Genomic DNA, 19,304 nt, shown 5'->3' with positions numbered 1-19,304 from the left:
GCTTGATTTTACCCAATCACTCTCACTTCGTCTTCACACGCGTCACACTGGGGTTTTTTTTTCGTTCTTTTTCCCTCTCCTCATCTGTTCAGTGTCTGGCCTTCTCTCTTTGCCTTGCTCTGCACTGTTTATCCACTGTCTGTTCCTGTCTCCTTTTCTCTCTCCACTCGTATGTTCAGTGTCCTCTATCTGCGTTCATTTCCGTTCTCCCCGTCTATTCAGTGCCTCCTCTCTGTTTCTCTCCGCTCCCATGCTCAAGATTCACCTTGTCCTCCTCTTTATTTCTCTACCCATCAATCTGATGTTCCCATCTTCACTTTTATTTTCCTCTCATGTATTTAATCTCTCTTTGTCTCCACCCTCCTCTATCAGTCACCCACACAGCTAGCCAGCGGTGACTGTGTAAGCCCTGTGATCACTTCCTGCCCATTAATTTGGGTGGCCTGACAGCACTGTCCCAGCTAACCGTTGAATAACAAATGTATAAATGCTTTATTAATGTCATCAGCATGTCCCCTTACAGGATGTGAAATAGACACTCAGCTTAATGAACTCCTACGTTCATTGTTGTGTTCCACTCAGGGTACAGAATTCAAGTATCACAGTTGCACTTGCATGACATAAGTCTTTTCCTTTATGTCTTACAAGTACAAATACAACAGCAGGTTTGTGTCAAAGAGGGAACATTACAAGAGCAGTATCATTTACAAAGGCCGTCAGATATGGAAATCATTTAATATCAAAAGAAATGATTATACTTTGAATTTAACCTTTGCATATCCAATCAGGTCAAATTTGTTCGAGGTATTAAGCCACTCATGTTCCTATTCATAGTAACAGCCAGGCTTATAAAGGAGTGCATATTTAATTGTGTATCTTTGCATAATGAGCCTGCAGGCAAACATACACACGTGGGCACGTGGGCTAGCGTGTCACCACCAGGTCTCCCAGTGACAGATGGTAATAGGCTGAGGGTGAGGAGAGGCTGAGGGAGGTTGACAACATCTCAATGTCTTGATGTATAAGTGTTTGTGTGTACTTATGTCCTTGTGAGAGGCTGTTTGAGTTTTAGACCTTTGGAAGGAGGACATTTTTCCAAAATGAGGTAATTTTGGACGGTTTAGGGTTAGGTAAGCAAAGACAGTGGGTGGAGGGTCCCATGAGGATAACAGCAGAAGGGCGTTTATGTGTGTGTACAAGGAACAACAAGAGCACTTGTGTATTATCTTATCTGTTTCGTCTGTGTATATATATATATATATATATATATATATATATATAGATCTGGCTACTATACGCACCAATGTGTGCACACTCTTATACGCTCTTATATGTGTATCTGTGTTTGTCCCCGCTAGCCCTTGACCGCCATGCCAGAATGCAGTCAGACACCAAGACGTCAACGACCTGACTACCTGGCTGACTTCACCAGTGGCAGCAGCGCCGATAACTCCTGCTCTTCCTCAGATGAAGAAGAGGAGGAGAGGAGGAAGTCAGGAGGTGGAGGAGGAAGAGGCGGAGAGAAGAGGGAGAAGAAAGTTTCCTACGACCTTGGGGATAGCAAGGAGAAGAACTTGGCCGAGCGCTCAGGTAAAGTGGCAGGATGTATAAAAGTATCTAAGAATGTCTTTATTAGGAAGCGAGAGCGTGGGGGTTTGACAGGGACCTGCACTCTTTCTTTCTTTTTTGCTCTCTTGTTTACTTTTTTTTTGCTGCCTTACTTTCTCCTTATTTTGATTGGTCTCTCTTCCTCCTGCCCTGTTTTTTGGGTTTATTTCATTTATAGCTTAAACCTTCCATCAGATTACATCAGTTAACAGCAGTCATTTACTGAAAACAAGTTTCCAGATGTGCAAATGTACACAGACACCTACACACTTTAAATATTTCTGTTTGACAGGAGACATAGAAAGTGTGAACGTATATAATGATGCAATGAGGAAATTGGAATTGATCCTCTGATGCTCCAAGGAAATGACATACACTTTTACACATTTATACAGTTTGAAAAATATTCATAGTTGTACAGAACACATTACCATATACATGCACATGCACACACACTTTTTAAAATACAAATGCTGAGAGTTTTGCTTTGATCAGTACCTTCAGTGCATGCACATACATACTCTGCGGCAGCAGCGTGGGGCAGATTGTAATGGTTTGAGTCAGCAGGGGCTACATTACAGATGTTCATCTGCCCCCCAGTATTTATGTGCTTAATTGATGTGATGAAATGGTAGCAGATCCTTGGATTTTAATTAAAGTATAAGCGGGGTGATCATAGCCTGTGACCCGTGGGATGTGTCTTAAGTTCCTAAGTAAAGGAGTGTCCTAGCTACATATACTAACCGGACACACACACACACACACACACACACACACACACACACACACACACACACACACACACACACACACACACACACCGATGCCCAAGGAATGAAAAGCACTTGAGGAAATAAAAGTGTCCTGAACAGTACAGTAACAGTGAATGGAAGGTGAAGAGAAGAAGAAATTTGATTCAAAGAAAAAGGGAAAAAAGACCTCTTTCACCGTTTACCTTGAAGACACCTTGAGTTTAATGCTGAAATATTCTGTGTTTTATAGTGAGAGTGATAAGACTCAAGCATTCTCACAAATTCGCATAAGTTACATACATCCACTCACTTTCAGCTCTCTGAAGTGAGAAAGAGGGCAACTTTCACAGCTGCCGACCTTGGAAAGGAAAATTTCTACAGTTGCATTGTGGGCCACCGGTTTTACTGCTCAATAGAGAGGACCCTTGCATGAGCTCATTCTATTTGTCACAAAATAAGGGACAAACCCATGAAAAAGCCCAACTTTTGGACTCTGTGTGTATGCGTGTGTGCAGACAGAGACAGCAGCCCTGCCAAGCCCTACTCCATACCAAGCCACCAAAGAGCTGCTAGGACTAAGCCCCATAATGCTCTCATTTGGCAATGGCCAAACCTCGTAAGGTTCAGCAACCACACGAACGCACGCACACAAACACACACAGAAAGACTGACACATATAATCGCTTGTGGGCACACTCGATGTCAGACACAGACACACACACACACTGCACAAATAGAAAACACACTAATACACTGGCTGGTAGACAAGCTGGAGCAGAGTCAAGGGTGATGGAGAGTGTCAGTGTGGGTTTTCAGCTTCATTTTCTGTGTATTTGTGTGTGTTTTTATAGCGCTTGTGTGTATCTGTGTCTGTATGTGTGTGTGTGTGTGTGTGTGTGTGTGTGTGTGTGTGTGTGTGTGTGTGACAGAGAGAAAGAACTGCTCTTTAATCCATCCCCAAACCAGACAGCACTACTATTTAGTTTCTGGTTTTGACTACACATGCTGCGGCCGTTAATAACATACACACACTGTGCCACTGTGCCAGAGTGTGTGGCAATGGGAGTTTTAATGCCACATTTCATCTCCAAAGCCACCTGGCAACGGATGGAAAGCAGAGAGGAGAGCTTGACAGTGACTGGGGCACTGAGACAGGATCAGGGAAGAAAAGAAATTGAAGTGTGACAATGAGTCAGTGTTCCTCCTCCCTCCTCCCTTTCTTCTGTTTCTCCACAGGTCGCATGCACTGGAAACCTCCAATCAAGTCGCTCAAAACCAGCCCCGCCCCCTCTGCTTCCCCGACACTTTCTGGTCCAATCAGGCGCTCCATCTCCTGCCCTCGTTCAATTGCCTCCCTCTCATCACCCAGTGAGGTGCGGGCATTGTCTGCCAGGCCTTCTTCTACAGTCCCTGTGGCCACTCCCCTCATCAGGCCGAGCTCTGCCACGCTGCGCTCTCACTCACTGAGTCGCAGTGGCTCCGCCCACCGCGTTCCTCACAGCAACAGCCTGGGGACCATCCACTCCCACATAGTAAGAAATTCACACAAACAAAATAGGGTTTTACCTCTTTACCATTCAGGGTGTGTCAGATAAGTTGTCAGTCACAGAGACAGACACAGTATGCCAAATTAATTTTCAATAGTCAAGCTGTCATATTGCTCAACATGGCAATCCTCAGCTGATCCACTACTCTAACTAGATTTAAGGTAAACATCAAGAATTACTTTCCAGTCAGCAAATGCACAAATTTACCGTTGCTGCCATCACCTTTCCCCTTTGCTTTTTTCTTCTTGTGGCACATATTGTATCCAGGCTCACTAAAGCAGCTCCTTCAATACTGTATAGGCCTACTGTAGCCCACCACAATGATCTTCTATTATGTTGCCATCTGTTGCTTTCTGCCTGCCTCCTCCATTCCCCTTCTTTCTTTACAAGTATGCTGGTAACCTTTGGTTACAGTGGAACAAAGTGAAATCTGGCAGAATACTTTTTAAGATTGAGAATTGAGTGGAAAGCTTTTGTACTGTAAAAAAGGCCCTAGAGTGCACCGGTTATCTGCTTGTATCCTGGCACACATGTATACAAAATGACAGGAGAATTTCTTTTCTTGTTTTTTATTTATTTATTTATGTCATTAAATATTTTTCATCTTCTTGCACACTTCCCTGTGCATATCATACATATGCAGGTAAGTACACGCTGTGTAGGTACACCAGTGAGTACATTTCTGTAGCAATAATAATGTTATTTTAAGGAGGTTGTTTTTATTCAAAGCATGTTACTGTGCTATCTGCTACATAAAGAAAATAATGATCTGTGGCTATAAGAGGTGGAAGGAGGATCATACATTATTGAGCACTTAAATACCCGTGAAAGTGGCCACAATATTTTGAAATAATAATGACTAATATACATAGTACAATCATAAAACATTACACCCTACTCGTATTGTTAATCAACACTCATGTGAATGCAGCACTATATTCTTTTGTGCTGAGGTGCTTTGGAGGAGCTCCTTACATAAATTAGGATTGAAAAAAAAAAGTCAATTTGCCTGTATTGGCAGGGGAAAATACCAGGAATTGATAGGTAATTAGTATTGAATATAATCACTAATTGCATGTCTTTATATAATTACATCAACTTAGTATACTTTTCTCCAAACCTGAGATGTCCTGACAACTAAATCAGACTCTTGTGGTCTTTAACCAGATTTATATAGCTGTACGTATTGAACACAGCTGTTTGGTTCTGATACAGGTGTTAAATGATACTTTAGTGTTGAACAAGATCTTTTGCATAATATTAATATGCATCTGTGTACTCAGTTGGTTTCTTTCTACGCACGTGTGTGTGTGTGTGTGTGTGTGTGTGTGTGTGTGTGTGTGTGTGTGTGTGTGTGTGTGTGTGTGTGTGTGTGTGTGTGTGCACGTAGGGTGATCCGCTGATAAACCTAAGGAGTAAAGAGCAAGAGGCTGAGCTGGTGCGTCAAACTCTGGCCGCGCTCACCGCCATGAGGATCAGGTTTCCGGGCAAAACCGAGGAAGAGGCCGAGGCTGTGCTGGATGAGGTGGGTGCACTATTTCTATTGTTTTTGTGTACTATACTTTATACAATAATCCAAAGCGGACTTTTGTGTGTGTCAAAATAATTCAGAAACAGTGTAAAAATGTGACAATGTAACACAAGAAAAAGACTGAAATAAACAAGGAAAAGAAGGAGAGTGAACCTGACGTACAAGTGCTGAACAGAAATCTGGACCCGTTGTATTCCCAGAGCCCCCTCTGTGGCCAGGTGCGGTTGCTCTGCAGCCTAACTAAAAGAGACCTCCTCGCCTCCCTCCACAATAGCCGGTCCACTCTGGCTTGGCTCCCATTGTCTTTCAAATGACCCCTGTGACAACCTGTCGGTCAGTTTGCAGCCCTGCGCTATTCCCCACTGCTCCTTTGTATTAATCAGTGCCTCCTCTATTTCTGGTCAGGTCTTCTTGCATTTTGGTGTGTGTACTTGTGTTTGTTCTATTGCTTAAGCTATTGCTTAAAGGAGAATTGGCTCATGTGGCTGACAGTAACATCGTTGAGTCCATGGATGTAAATAAAGTTTATTTTTTCAATTCAACAATGGCTAAAGTGTAACTGCACCCCTACATTCGTCCAGCCTCTTCCCTCTCAGCAAATAATAAAAGAAATTGCAGCAGAGGACAGCAAAGGACAGCCACTGAAGGGAGCATGGCCTCAACACCAACCAGAGTGAGTCAGTGAGTGAGTGAGAGAGCAGGAATAGCGAGTTTACAGTTAAAGCTCACCAGCCATGTGTCTGGGGGGAGTGTCAGTGCGTGGGATCAAGTCTGGTGGTGCTTCTACAGCCGTCAAAAGCCAAAAGTAGATAGTTAGCATAAAGAGCATACATTTTAAAATGAACGCAGTGGTTTTGCAGATTATGTGAGCATTTGGCCTTTCAAGGATTGGGGTGATTTAAAAGAGAAGATGCTGCGTTGAGACATTGTCAAGCCATAAAATCCCAATTTTCATAGCTTTGTTAAGAACACAGTACAGTCATGTAGTTTTCATTTAGTTTACAGCATACGTACATTTAAGTGTGCAGTTCCTATTTAACTAGCTACTATTAGCAACTATAGCAACGACTTCAAGCAATCACAACCATGTGTTACTGTATTACGGGCCATATAGAAACAGAGCAATTTATGTTTAATACATTCTCCAAAAGTCTTTATTTAGTTTATGGGATAATAAAAAAAAATACAACAGAAAAAGCTAAAATGGATATTGCATTTTTTTTTTTTTTTAGCAACATGAAAAAGCCCAAAGTCAGGCAGAGGCTCACCTTCAATTCACACCAGAAGCCACACATCAGCGGCACAAAAGCACTATGAAAGCGTCCATCCATCCAATCCAAACCTACTCTGACCTCCGTTATGGCCGCCACTGTCCTCGGTACCAGCTGTCTGTTTAGCTCCACAGCTCCCACGGTGCTGAAAGGACATCCATCCAGCCAGACTGTCTTCACTAAGGTGACTGATGTCAAGAAAATACCAGCAAAACCACGTTATTATACACAAGACAGGTTTTTTGTAGGAAATACTTGGTTTTTAAATCAACCTGAATCACATGTGTTGTAACACACATAAGATCCTTAGTATTGATTTTATTATTATTAAGATTTCTTATGTAAGGGTTAGGCTACAGATTGTAGCTGTTATGATTAAGGTTAAGTTAGGGCAAGCCACCAAGTAATTAGTGTAAGCCCATACAACACCCTCACAACAGCAAAAACAGTTTATGTGTGTGTGTGACATCTGGGTGTGTCGGGGTCGTGAGAGACAATTACCACCACACCTGTACTGTTAACAAACCCTAATGAGAGCACCATGGAAACGCAGATGAGCAACTGCACCTGTACTGTTCACTCTTTGCCTCGGGAGAGAAGGAGTGTTCACTTGGCATGAAAACAATCTTTGGCAATTTATGTTTCTCATGATTTAAAGTTGAGGTCTAATTGGGCTAATGATGTGTTTGTATCCGAGTAATTGCCTCCTTTATCTTTCACTCAAAACCTGTTTTTTTGTCGCAGTTGGAACCATTGAAAGGTGAAACACATCGAGTGTGTTTTGTGCTTTAATTGAGGGTAATCTGCGTATGTATGAAACAAATGTGACAAATGAGCGTGCATCTTATGACACAAGGTTCATAAGGTTCTTATTGAGAGAGAATACTAAACAAGCAAACATGTAACTTTCTGGAAAGCGAATGAAAGTGTTCATTGTATACCATAGCTCTGTATCTGTGAATCCTTGTGGATTGTTTTTTTGTGCGTGCGTGTGTGAGTGAGTAAACATAAAGTTTACACTGGAGCTTCCCAATGGGAGTACTGTTTGCAGGGGATCTAGCATGCTACGTGAGAGATTTATGTGCACCAGTGGGGAGATGTAGACTAAGTCAACAGAGCAACAATAACAGTGCCTGTAGGTACACAGTGATGTTGGCACTAGGAGCAAGTGCATGGGAATATCCAGCATAGCTTCTGAGCATAACGACACATGCCCCAAGGGTTTTTGACACACTTGCAAAACACAGGGACTGTCTGATAAATAACCAAAGATCACAACCCGGTTTTTCTGTTATCCCTGAGTTGTGCTGCATTTAAATCCACCTACGAAAAGATACCACACAAAAGTTTGTGGCAGATAAGCACTGTATTCTGTAAATGCTCGCCATGTTACATGTTGATGAAAATGACATCATGTCACCTTGTCAGTCCTTGTACTAAGAGCTAATTTTACTGGTTTAACATGGCTCAAATGTCAATGCAAGTAGTCATGTTTCAGTGAAAGTACACAAAACGTCTAAACCAGTCATGAGAAACTGATGCTTTAGTTCTCTGCTTTGATCATGGATATCATTGTCATTTGACTCCGACAAGAGACTTTTGTTAGATCTAACCTGCAGTAGTTATGTGAAAATGACTGGAAATTATAGTCTGATTCTAGTTAAGTAGTCTGATGCCAAAACCGCAGAACTACTTTCCCTACACGATGAAGACAAAATAACCAGTGTAGTGATGTGCCGCAGTGTTGCCTGGTATCATGTGCCAGATGCCAAACATTGCACAAGCGTGCAGCTCTATTCCTAATGGTTTTGTTATGTTCAAACATGAAACTTTTCCACAATGGAGACGTATGTGTGGAAGCCAAAAACCCATTACATTAACAGATACATGAACCAGCAAAGTTACAGATTCCATGTCTGGGCTGAAGTGTGAGAGAAAGAATGAGTTTTCGATGGTGGGAATTAGCTCTAGACTTCATCCGTATGTTCTTCGTCTATGTCTGACATGATCGGGACAGGAAAATTCTTTACCTTTGACCAAGGCCTATCCTAAAGTTTAAAATGTGTATGTGCTTGATTTATTTATCTGTTGATTGTATTGTTTTTGGCAACAATTGAACTGCACAGCACAATGACCGGCCTGTAATACTGTAGTAACCCTGGATTTTGACAGAGGATTGCTGAGAAACAGCTGATGTAATAAAATAGCAGTCGAGTTAGGGCTGCTTGATTATGGAAAAAATCATAATCACGATTATTTTGGTCAAAATTGAAATCACGATTATTCAAACGATTATTTTTTTTAACTTCAGAAACATGCGTATTTATTGGACATTTGTCAAAAACACTTTGCAAGGAAGTCCTCAGTTACACTTTCCATAAACATTTGTAAGTCTCCTTTTTACATTGACAGTCATAGTGCACTCTTGCAAGCTCTACAAAAAGTTAAATTAAATAAAATAACACACAAAAGATAAGCCATAGAAAAACAATTTGTGTTCTCAAATTTTAGTGCACTGCCACAACATTTGAAATACCTGTTACTGTTATGCGTTCCTGTTCCAACGAAAACAACGTGACTGATTCATGTGCAGTGCATGCTGTGGGGGAGGGACGGAAATACGCAGACTGTGGCTATGTCCCAATTCAGGGGCTGCATCCCTGAATGGAGCTTTTTTCTATACAACATTGCATAACAGAAAATGAAAAGAAAATAGTTTTCCCCTGATTTTATTAGTTTTGAGATCGTTCGGCCCCAAAATCGTAATCATGATCAAATTTCGATTAATTGAGCAGCCTTAAGTCGAGTAGACTTGCAGTGTTCTTTTGGTCAAAATGATACCTTTTAAATGCTTTGAGTGTGTTTTTAAATATTTAACTTGATTGCAATTCCTCTTTGTAAGGAATAAGGAGTAAGGAAGTTTTGTGCATGTTCAAAAGATTATTTTTCACTTTTTAAACCAACATTTCTTCCACAGATCCTCGACAACTGGAAATACCATAAATCAAAGGTGGCATCCTATTGGCTAGTGAAGCTGGACTCTACCAAACAACGGAAGGTGAGTCTTATGATGGAATCAGATCACAAAATATCTGAGCAAATTCATGCACAACTGTTTGGCTCCAAGTCTTCGGTAGCTACGGATGTCCAGCAGAATATCTGTGTAAAAGTCCTGAGAGATATGTTTAGGGACACCCGATTATTTCAAACCTCTTTGATATTTGGAAGAATCTAGATAAGTAGTCACTGCTTCCTCCTAAATGTTAACCAGAACATAGACAGTTCAATAAAGAAGAGGAAAAATTAAAGGGACTCACATAGGAAATGTAAAAGTTGCAGCCAATTGGTCTGAAGGATAGCTGGAGGGGAAAGGTTGGTGGAATTGTGGCCTTGAACGGCAGAGAACTGTTCAAATAAGTTGGAAAGATCTGGCAGATATCTGTGTTTTGTCTGGTTATTAACACTTGATTAGCTTGATAACAATTATTCACAGTGAAGTTCTCAGACACTATTGCCAGAGACCGTGCTTAATGGGCCACATCTGTATAAAAATTGCCTGCCTTTGCACTTGCTGCCACACAGTCTATAGGGTCAGCCTGTATAGAATAGACGTTGTCAAAGCCAGTGAATACAACAAAATGTCACAGCTGCTACCTCTTCCCCCGAATGCTTTTGAACAACTTTTAAAACACAAAAATAATCCTCAAATCAAACATCAAGAGAGAAAAAATACAAAAATAAGACAAGCATGAAGATCATTATCATGTCAGATAGTGAGAGGTAGAGACACCAAATAGGATGTAAACAAAACAGAAGAGGGGACAAGACGTGAAATGGCATCCAGTAGGCGTGTCAGTAATGATGTGATCTCTCAGCTGCCGCTTTCTGTACAACTGTGCTCGGCTGTGTTGTGGGCTGTGGTGGTGCGAGCCGATGTTTTATTTGGAGTGGAGCAGCCTAATGAGCAGCAGGCAGAGGTCAGGAATGTAGCGCCCACCGCTCTGCCATCTGATTACCATACCAAAACATATCTGTGTGTGTGTTTACTCATCTATCAGTTTGTCTGAGTGTGTATGCGCATTTCGCTCGCCTCACATTGCTGCAGGGAAATCTTGCCTCTCTTCGCATCGCAAACACACATGCACACACATACACACAGCCAGAGAGGCACGTCAGTAATGAGGAGCGAGGAATCAAAGTCAAAAGGGCCACAGCGCTGCACTCTGAGTGGGGTGAAAAGAGAGAAAAAGGGAGGAAGAGAAGGCAGTGAGGTGTGGAGGAATGGGAAAACAAAGAAGGGAAGATGGAAGGCTGGTGCAGGTGTCCTCAGACCGCCTGGGAACTTCTGACACCTTCTCTCCAAGACTGACGTCGGTGCAGCAATTAGTCCTCCTCCCATGCTCACCACTGTCTGCCCCAACGCTTTTTGTCCTGCCACACACACAAACTACACATAGGCTGTATGTCTGTGCATGCTTTAACGTGAATGCATTGAGATAAACCTGCTCAAATGTATAATACACTGTATGTGTGTAAGGTCTGATTAAATTCTTCAGGGTGTGTTTGTGCAAACACCCTATGTGTGGGTGTTCTTGTATGTGTGCATGCATCTCTCTGTTTATTCATGAATGTAAGCCCTCTGTTACTAAGTGAATGCATTAGCCTCTGCGATTGCTAATTTTATGGCAAGAGTAAAAAAAAAAGAGAAAAATCTTACTGTTGGAACAAATGCCAACTCACGCATATTAATTAGAAGCGCTGTCACCTTTTGTCTTGCAGCATTAATTTCCTTCATTATCACATGCTTGATTTAAATCTTATCTTTGTCACGCTCTCTTTTTTTTCTCACCATCTCCCTCACTTGCTCTGTCACACAGGTGTTGGATATTGTACGAACCAATGTACGCTCAGCTCTGCAGCGGATCTGGAGGGAGCCGGACGTAGATAGTCTCCACCTCTACCGGCTTTTTAACCGCATCTTCAACCGGCTACTCTGGAGTCACGGCCAGGGGCTGTGGAACTGCTTCTCGAACACTGGGTAGGCCAGTCTAAGCTTTGAGTTGAAGGTATAATGGCTGGGGTATGTTTGGATCTAACTACCTGGTACAAAGAGTTGTTCCACCACGTAACAATCCAAGGTGGGGCGTAAAGCCTGCAATCACAGTAAGAGGCAAGGCATCATGGATTGGTAAAAAGAGAGTTAGGGGCACACACTTACAGACAGATTCTCCTCAAAAGGTTTTCAATCATTCATTTCTTGGACTCTTGTAAACACAAAAAAGTGGCAGAAGTGTCTGTATGAAGTGTGAAAAGGAGAGCTTGAGAGATAAGTTCAAACCCTGCTTTCTTTCTCACCTCTCTACACCTGGCCAATGTGTGTCTTTTATTGGATCAGGGGTCAGGAAATCTCCTTCTATGAGGGACCATACAATTTAAAAAAAAATATGAAACCTTAATATCTATTATAAAAGTTGGGTTCTGACTGTACAGCAATTGATGACCTAAACCAAGATCAAACAACCAACAAAGAAAATAAATAAATCAAAAAATCAAAAGAGTCATTGAAGAATTGCCCAGAGTATCAGAGAGAACACCTCTGAATGAACTGAGATGTTCATGGAAACTAATTTCTTCTAAGTCAACACAAACAGGCAATCACGCAGCGGACCAATTACCAACGCCGCTCTTTCCACTCCATAGTTCACGCACTACGCAACCTCCCCATGTCCTCAAGCCCAGTGTTCGTCAATATATCAATTTCAGTGACAGCAGGGACAATTTGCTATTTTTATTCAGTATAACCGAGGAAGCAACGGCGGCTGAATGACAGAGAATGAGTGACAGACCAACCAGACCCCGCTGCACTTTCCTGAAAGCTCTCGGGGATGAAAGAAACATGTTACTCTGTGGAGACAGGGTGCAAATTAAGGTCACAGATCTGGGCTGTTAATCAGGGCTTTTTCACAGGTGAGAGCAAGAAAAAGAGAGGGGAGAAATGGAAGCAGGAAGAAGGTGAATGAAGGCCTCTTAGTTCTTTTACTTTAGTTTGTTATCAGATACTTTGAAGTTTTTAGGTTTTTTTTCCTACTTTTTTTGATGCGGCACAAAGTGGCTTCCTATTAGATGAGTCACTGCAGTGACAGCCCACTTGATCATGTCCCTATAGAAACCCCAAAACATCAGACAAGACACACAAACGCACACACATAAAACTACTGTTGCCCATCAGTGGTTCACATTGGCTTTCTTAAACACATATTTTGCTTCCCTCAAAGAAGACAGACAAACACGGCGAGACATCTTCACATGCGTGAAGTTGGTTTCCACACATTTATTTCTTCACACTTAAGCACCCTCAAACAGAGCCACACACGCAACGCAACAAAACACACACACACACACACACACACACACACACACACACACACACACACACACACACACACACACGTATAACCCTGACATGCAGACAGCTGCTGATCTGGTAGCTTTTCATCTTGACTGTGATAGAGGTGTGACCTTCTTCAATCCTCTCCTCTCCATATTCTTTACAGTTCAGTTGTTCAGCGGCCGTGTTTCCCTCGACACAGAGGGCTCAGAGGGTGTAACTGAAGTCCACAGCTCTCCATTGTCCTCCTCCCTTCCTTCCTTGGCAGTTGTAATTGAGGGAGAGTGAGGAAGGGAGTGAGCGGGTGATAGAGATGAAGGGGATAGCAGAAGGAAAGAAGGGCAGGAACTCAGTGACAGAAAAAAACGGAGAAGACAGTGATTGAAAATGAGAAATTGTATTAAAAAACGGTGGAGGGTGGAGGGGTTGAGGCCCCGGAGGATTAGCCTAGCCTAGCTTCAGCTACCCACAGCACGCTGCGCCACATGCAGCTTTTGTCTGATCGCAACCTGCCCTGGATGATTCAGCTCGCTTGCTAGTCTACCGTCCAGCCCCTCCCTACAACAGGCCATGGCCCAAACATGGATGTACCCAACAGGGGGGCCCCCGATGTCACACGGCCATGGTGAAGCACTGCACCTCGAAAACCACACTCCAAATGCGAGTGCGTACCCCCCGCCCCCCTCTGCTCCTCTGTCTCTTGTTTGATATTTTATCTAAGGGACTTAACAACAATCAAACGGCCTAGCAGCTATTGTGGGTGATGAATTCAACAGGCTTTGAAAAACGACTTAGAGGAAGAGAATAGAAACACACACAGTTTTGAACCCTTTCAGAGGAAGCACCCCCCACCTACCAAGGAGTGAAAGGGGGTAGACATCAAACGTACCCCCTGGAGTTGTGTGTCTCAGTTGTTGAAGCTCTCTCACAGTCAGGGGTATGTCCGGGGTTGTAAAGGGGGTTAACTGTACTTGGATTTGTTTCATCCTTCCTCTCTGTGTGTCTGTCTGTCTTCCTGCCTGTCTGTGTGTGTGTGTGTGTGTGTGTGTGTGTGTAAATGTATACGCACACATGTACAGTAAAGGACACACATTAGAGAACACATTTCCATATATGTTAATGTATGTGATTTAATCTATAATCTGTACATGGTATATGTGAAGTGTTTACTTTTGTATAGTGATGAATTCATGGCGATCTACCAACTTAATTACGCTCCGTGTCTGTGCTCGTGCCTTCTCATTTAATTTCCAGTTCATCGTGGGAGACCATCTTCAGTAAGAGCAGCGAGGTGGTGTCACCCCAGGAGCTGCAGTGCTGCCGCCGGCTGGTCCAGCTGTGCCGAGATTGCCTGTTGGTCGTCTACAAGTTTGTCTCAGAGTCCCGCGGCTCTTTGACCGGGCTCAGCCCCGAATGGGACGACACCAGGTGAGAAGAACGCCCAACCCTTTGATGTCTTCCCACTGAGCTCTTGCATTCCTACTGCAGTAGATAGTTCGTTTTACAGTAGGGTGGCTGGATAAGATTCAAGGATACGACAAGAGTCTGCTGGTAGGTCCCAGATTAAAGCTGTACTCGTCATTATGGAAGGTATTGAACTCTTATACATACTCTCACATATCACGGGCAGGAAAATAACCCCAGAGGAATACTGAACCTGTGTTAAGATTAACAGGAGACATCCTTTGTGTTCGGAATATTTATTTTGGTGTCTTTCTCCTTTAGGTCCAGATGAGTTTGAAGCTAGGTTTGTTGAACCTTTATGATCCACAACGAAGCCTAGTAATAAACTTTGTTAAAACTCCCTTTAGAGAAAAGGGACCTAAACAGGGTAAAAAAAGAATAAAGAATAAACACACTTTGACGTGCAGACAAGAAAACTTTGATTTGAAAATTTCAACAGCTATCATCATTAAACCTCTCAGAGGAAACATTTCCTCTCTCCTCCACGGAGCCTTAGAGCCATCATCTTCGTCACACAGCCCCAATAAAACAAACAAACAAGGAAAAAAATAATAAAAAAACAGCCTCCTTCTATTTTTAAGGTTGATCCCCGCAGGAGACAGCAGCTCAGGTTTGGAGTGAGCGAACTTTTAAAAAGCACATATGCTTTGAGCTGGCAGACAGGGAGGGAGGGAGAGAGGAGGGTTGGGGGGGAGAGAGAGAGAGAGAGAGAGAGAGAGAGAGAGAAGGAGTGTGCTGTTAACAGGAAATAATGGCCCACAGATTAGCGCTCAGGTTAGCCCGGGGCCCCCCGAGGCCTGCTTAATTCAATTAGAGCCCAGATGAGCCTGTGCAGCAAATGACCTTACGAGAGAGAGAGAGCTCCTTTTTTCCTGGGGCCTCGCTTTACATGATTCATAACTCTTGCGCATATTTTAACAGGCTATCACTTTGCGCCTACAGTATAAAAACCTCAGCTGTTGGAAGAAAAAAAAAAAGTGGGGTTTGTGTACAGTTGTAGAGCTACTTATGTTTAACCTAATCTGACATTGTTACTATTGATTGTTGTATCTTGAGCATATAGATAGATAGATTCAAGAATATACATTTATCAGTGGACTATGTGAGGTTTTAAAGATATAACTGTAATTGGATTTAATAACTCAAGCATGCACAAAATGACAAATTGGACCACATGTTTGCAGTAGGTATCCTTGAGAGTCCCTTTAAGCATGCATTGGTCTGTCTCTCCTTATTTCTTCCATGTCTATATATGTCTGTGTAAAAAAGCTTACCATTTGCCGCTGGACCAGCCTCTACCCATGGCTCCACCCCTGCTGCTGTCGCTGCCGCTTCTTCTTCCTCCTCTTCCTCCGTCTCTTCGCCCCTCGACGCAGGTCTCTGCTCGGTTTAGTTCTGCTAAACCCCCCCTCCCACCATCTTCCAGCACCGTCCCTGTTCCCTGCTTTCCGCAGTTCCCACCACCTCACAGCTTTAACCAAGGCTTGGTCCCCACCTGCCCAATGATGGTTGCTTTTGGCTGCTCAACCAACAGTCTAGCATGGTCGCCTCTCCTTTCCCTCACTAATACTCAAATAAGTGATGTTTTTGATTGACTTATACAACATGAGAATGGGATGTGTTTCAAATTAACTGATTATTCCTAGCCCCATAACTAGGAACAATGTATTAGAAAGGAAGGAGATAGGAGAAGGAAGCATATTCAGACTGTTTAGAGCACTGTTTGTCAACACTGCAACCATTTGCAACCAGCTTGTTGTACACATCACCAGCCAATTACCTTGCTGCCACATGCTAAACTATGACTTTCACTCAATGCTTTTTCTCAAGAGCATCTTACCCTGAGTGCATTTTCAGTATGAGTGGCCTCAGTGGAAACCAAGCGCCTCACCTGCACCGCATCAGTACCATGATCAACCTAAGCACCGCTCTCTTCTTGTCTCAAGAAGACAGAAAATGGCTCGGCTTTGCATCGTGTGGTTTGCAGTTTCACAACACAAACGGTTCGCATCTCTCCATCAGGCATGCAGGGAACAGTCGCAACTCGCCTCCACTTCAGATAGCTGGAAGCAATTAGGATTATTTTCTCATTGATGCATAAGCTTTATGTGAGAGGGTAAATTGCGTATATACGAGGGTGTGTGTATGTGTCTGTGTGTGCTGTGCGCTTGTGCATGCACATGTCTTGCTACTGTTATGTAACAATCACCCGTCCCTCTTCAGTGTTTCCCACTCAGCTAACCTCAAATTATTTCTCTTGAGCTGTGTTTACGTCCAACAAGTAAATTTAAAGGATAGGTTTTTTTAAGTTTGTTTTGAAACAATACTCCCATACCCATATTTACATTGAAACAGTTTTCTGGTTGTCCATACTGATGGTGAAGAGATCCCTTTATAACGCTTCTAGAGAGAGAGATTGGGGACAAAATCCACAGTCTTTGTTCCCCCCAAAAAATATTCTTACTGTCTAGGGAAGCACAAAGAGGGAATTTTGTAGCAAAAAGACTAGCTTTAGAAGATACCCACTTGAATTGCCAATTCAGACTGCTGAAGCTACATAATGCCATTATAATGCATTTTTGCACGGCAAGAGGATTGTGGATTTCGTCTCCCATCTCTTGCATTAGAATTGTAAAAATACAGTAATAATTACTGCAACCAGCAATCTTCAATGTACATAGAGGCATGTGAGTAATGTTTTAAAACATGCTTGAAAAAAAATGTGAAACTATCCTTTAATTTATTAATTAAGAATAAAATATAAGTAGGTTTAACAACTTTACTGAACTACACTATAAGACAAAAACACCAAAGAAGTAGTGGATCAATAACTGATTCCTATTAGATGAGTTGTTTTGAACTAAGAAATGTGAAATATCCTAATGTGCAAGCTAGTGACCATGATTAAGAACACAGCCATTCTTCAAGCCTGTGTGACATTTCTCAAGGCTGAAGTGGACAGACACTGAATGACACTGAGATTGAGGAATTTTTCAATCAAGTTTTACCATTTCCATTCACCTTTTGCAGTTAAATCTGTAATCAAACGTTAAAAAATAAAAACCATTTCACACACTGAAATCAAAGATCCTATATGCCGGCCAAATTGGCTCCACACTGTCTTTTGTGCATGCACACACACATACATAACACATACACTCGCAGAGCTCTTGGCAGCCTTTGGCACACGTCAAAGTGGGTCTGTTAGCTGGGGTCTTTGGGGTCTTCGTTGTTGACCACACCTGCCCACTCTTGTTGAAGCATCCTTCCTCTGTGGAGTGCCCTGATCAGGTGTGTCAACAGCCTCATGGGTCTTCGAAAAGTCCTTCAGTCTGTGTGGGCAGATGAGAGGAAGTAGCCAAATAGCTCTACTAATGACTTTCTTGTTAAGCCTGAAATTACTGTCACTACCCAAAGACAATTTTCCCATGATGACAAAAGTTTCAGATTCTATTAACTTTCATCTGTCTGAAAAGTGTGGCAGTAATTAGGGTTAATTGGGGTGTTGAGCTGAATGTGGGCTGCAGATAACCTTCAAGCCTCTTTGTACCTCTTGGTTTACGATTGCGTCAGCTATCGTGGCAGTCTTCCCTTCCATCCTTAGTCATGGCAGTTTGGCTTGTCTGGCCTCCTCGTAATTTGCTGTGGCAGTTGCATCTCGATGGAGGACTTAAGAGTAGCACGGAAGTCCTGTCAGTAGGAACAGTGGTAGATTGTAGCTTTGCATGTAAGGAACGGAGCAGGAGTATCTCTGTCTCCCTGTCAATTGATGGATTGAAGCAAAGCACAAGTGCACGAACAAGCCTCCCCCTGGCTTTAAAGCATGCACGCTGTTGCCAAGACCTTCTTCATGATCAAAAGGAGGACGAACCTGGAAGATGCCGAATGAGGGTCCAATTAAATATAGCCTGCAGAGACAGCAGCCGCTTGGACGTAAGAAGCCCCCCTACTCCACCCCTTGCCAGTACCACCACCGTGATTCTTTCTATGTGCAGAATATTCTCAAAGTGAATAGCAGAGGATCTCTGAAGAACACACACTCGGCCCCTGAAGAATGTTCAATATTTGATTTTCTTTTCTTTTTTTTCTGCCATTTCCATGCATGGGCTTTGGGTTTCAGTGTAAACCTTATGGAAATGGAGGGGAGAAAGGAGAAATTGTACCACAAATCCATGAGCAGAATACCAATGGATGTATGGTGAATTTTATAGACGAAGGTGATCACAGAAGAAGGTGATAGAATAAGGTGCTGAGCGGGATTGTGGGGGAAAACGAATAAGACGCATAGAAGACATGAATCCAAGGTTGACACAATATCATGGTATGAAATCACTGAATGTCACTTGAAAGAGAGCACTACCTTACAGAAGCAAAGGTGAAAGGCTTAAAGCAAAGCACCTGTTCTCTGGGGTTTGAGTGGAGGAGTTTAAGGAGTGCCGGACTGAGCCCTCACCAAGACCAGTCAGAGCCGAAGAAGATGTGCTGGAGGGATACCTACGGCCCACTTGAAGCTGTTTCAAGGACACTCTCGTTGGACTAAATGAAGTTAATTTGAATCCCTCCTAACTCTCCTGGGTCTGGGGGCTGTGTTGAAGCGGACGCCCTCAGCGACATGTGCTTTTTTTCCCTCTCTTTTCCGGTCGACTTTAGAAGAAGCTGCTCAGCTAATTTGTCCAAGAGCTATTTCACAAGGAGAGAGAGAGCTGTCAAAGAAAAAAAAGTATGCTATCTCTGCACCAGCTT

General features: G+C 42.8%; 1 protein-coding gene across 10 annotated transcripts in view; it reads left to right on the top strand.

The window, feature by feature from the left end:
* Positions 1 to 19,304, top strand: part of ttll7 (tubulin tyrosine ligase-like family, member 7) — a 69,885-nt gene that overhangs the window by 46,907 nt on the left and 3,674 nt on the right. For 6 of the 10 annotated variants that reach the window (XM_051376888.1, XM_051376886.1, XM_051376884.1 and 3 more), the window contains 7 exons: positions 1,359 to 1,590; positions 3,597 to 3,892; positions 5,298 to 5,432; positions 9,687 to 9,767; positions 11,587 to 11,747; positions 14,352 to 14,525; positions 15,831 to 15,937. In XM_051376888.1, coding sequence (XP_051232848.1) covers positions 1,359 to 1,590; positions 3,597 to 3,892; positions 5,298 to 5,432; positions 9,687 to 9,767; positions 11,587 to 11,747; positions 14,352 to 14,525; positions 15,831 to 15,937 — 1,186 coding nt within the window. Of the gene's footprint in view, positions 1 to 1,358; positions 1,591 to 3,596; positions 3,893 to 5,297; positions 5,433 to 6,670; positions 6,913 to 9,686; positions 9,768 to 11,586; positions 11,748 to 14,351; positions 14,526 to 15,830; positions 15,938 to 19,304 lie in introns of those variants that run through there. The other 4 variants (XM_051376891.1, XM_051376892.1, XM_051376893.1 and 1 more) reach the window with 2 other exon arrangements.

The sequence above is a fragment of the Dicentrarchus labrax genome, unplaced genomic scaffold, assembly GCF_905237075.1.
Source record: "Dicentrarchus labrax unplaced genomic scaffold, dlabrax2021, whole genome shotgun sequence".
NCBI classification, from domain to species: domain Eukaryota; kingdom Metazoa; phylum Chordata; class Actinopteri; family Moronidae; genus Dicentrarchus; species Dicentrarchus labrax.
The sequence above is the reverse complement of the archived record's forward strand: the minus strand, read 5'-3'. Positions and strand labels throughout refer to the sequence as shown.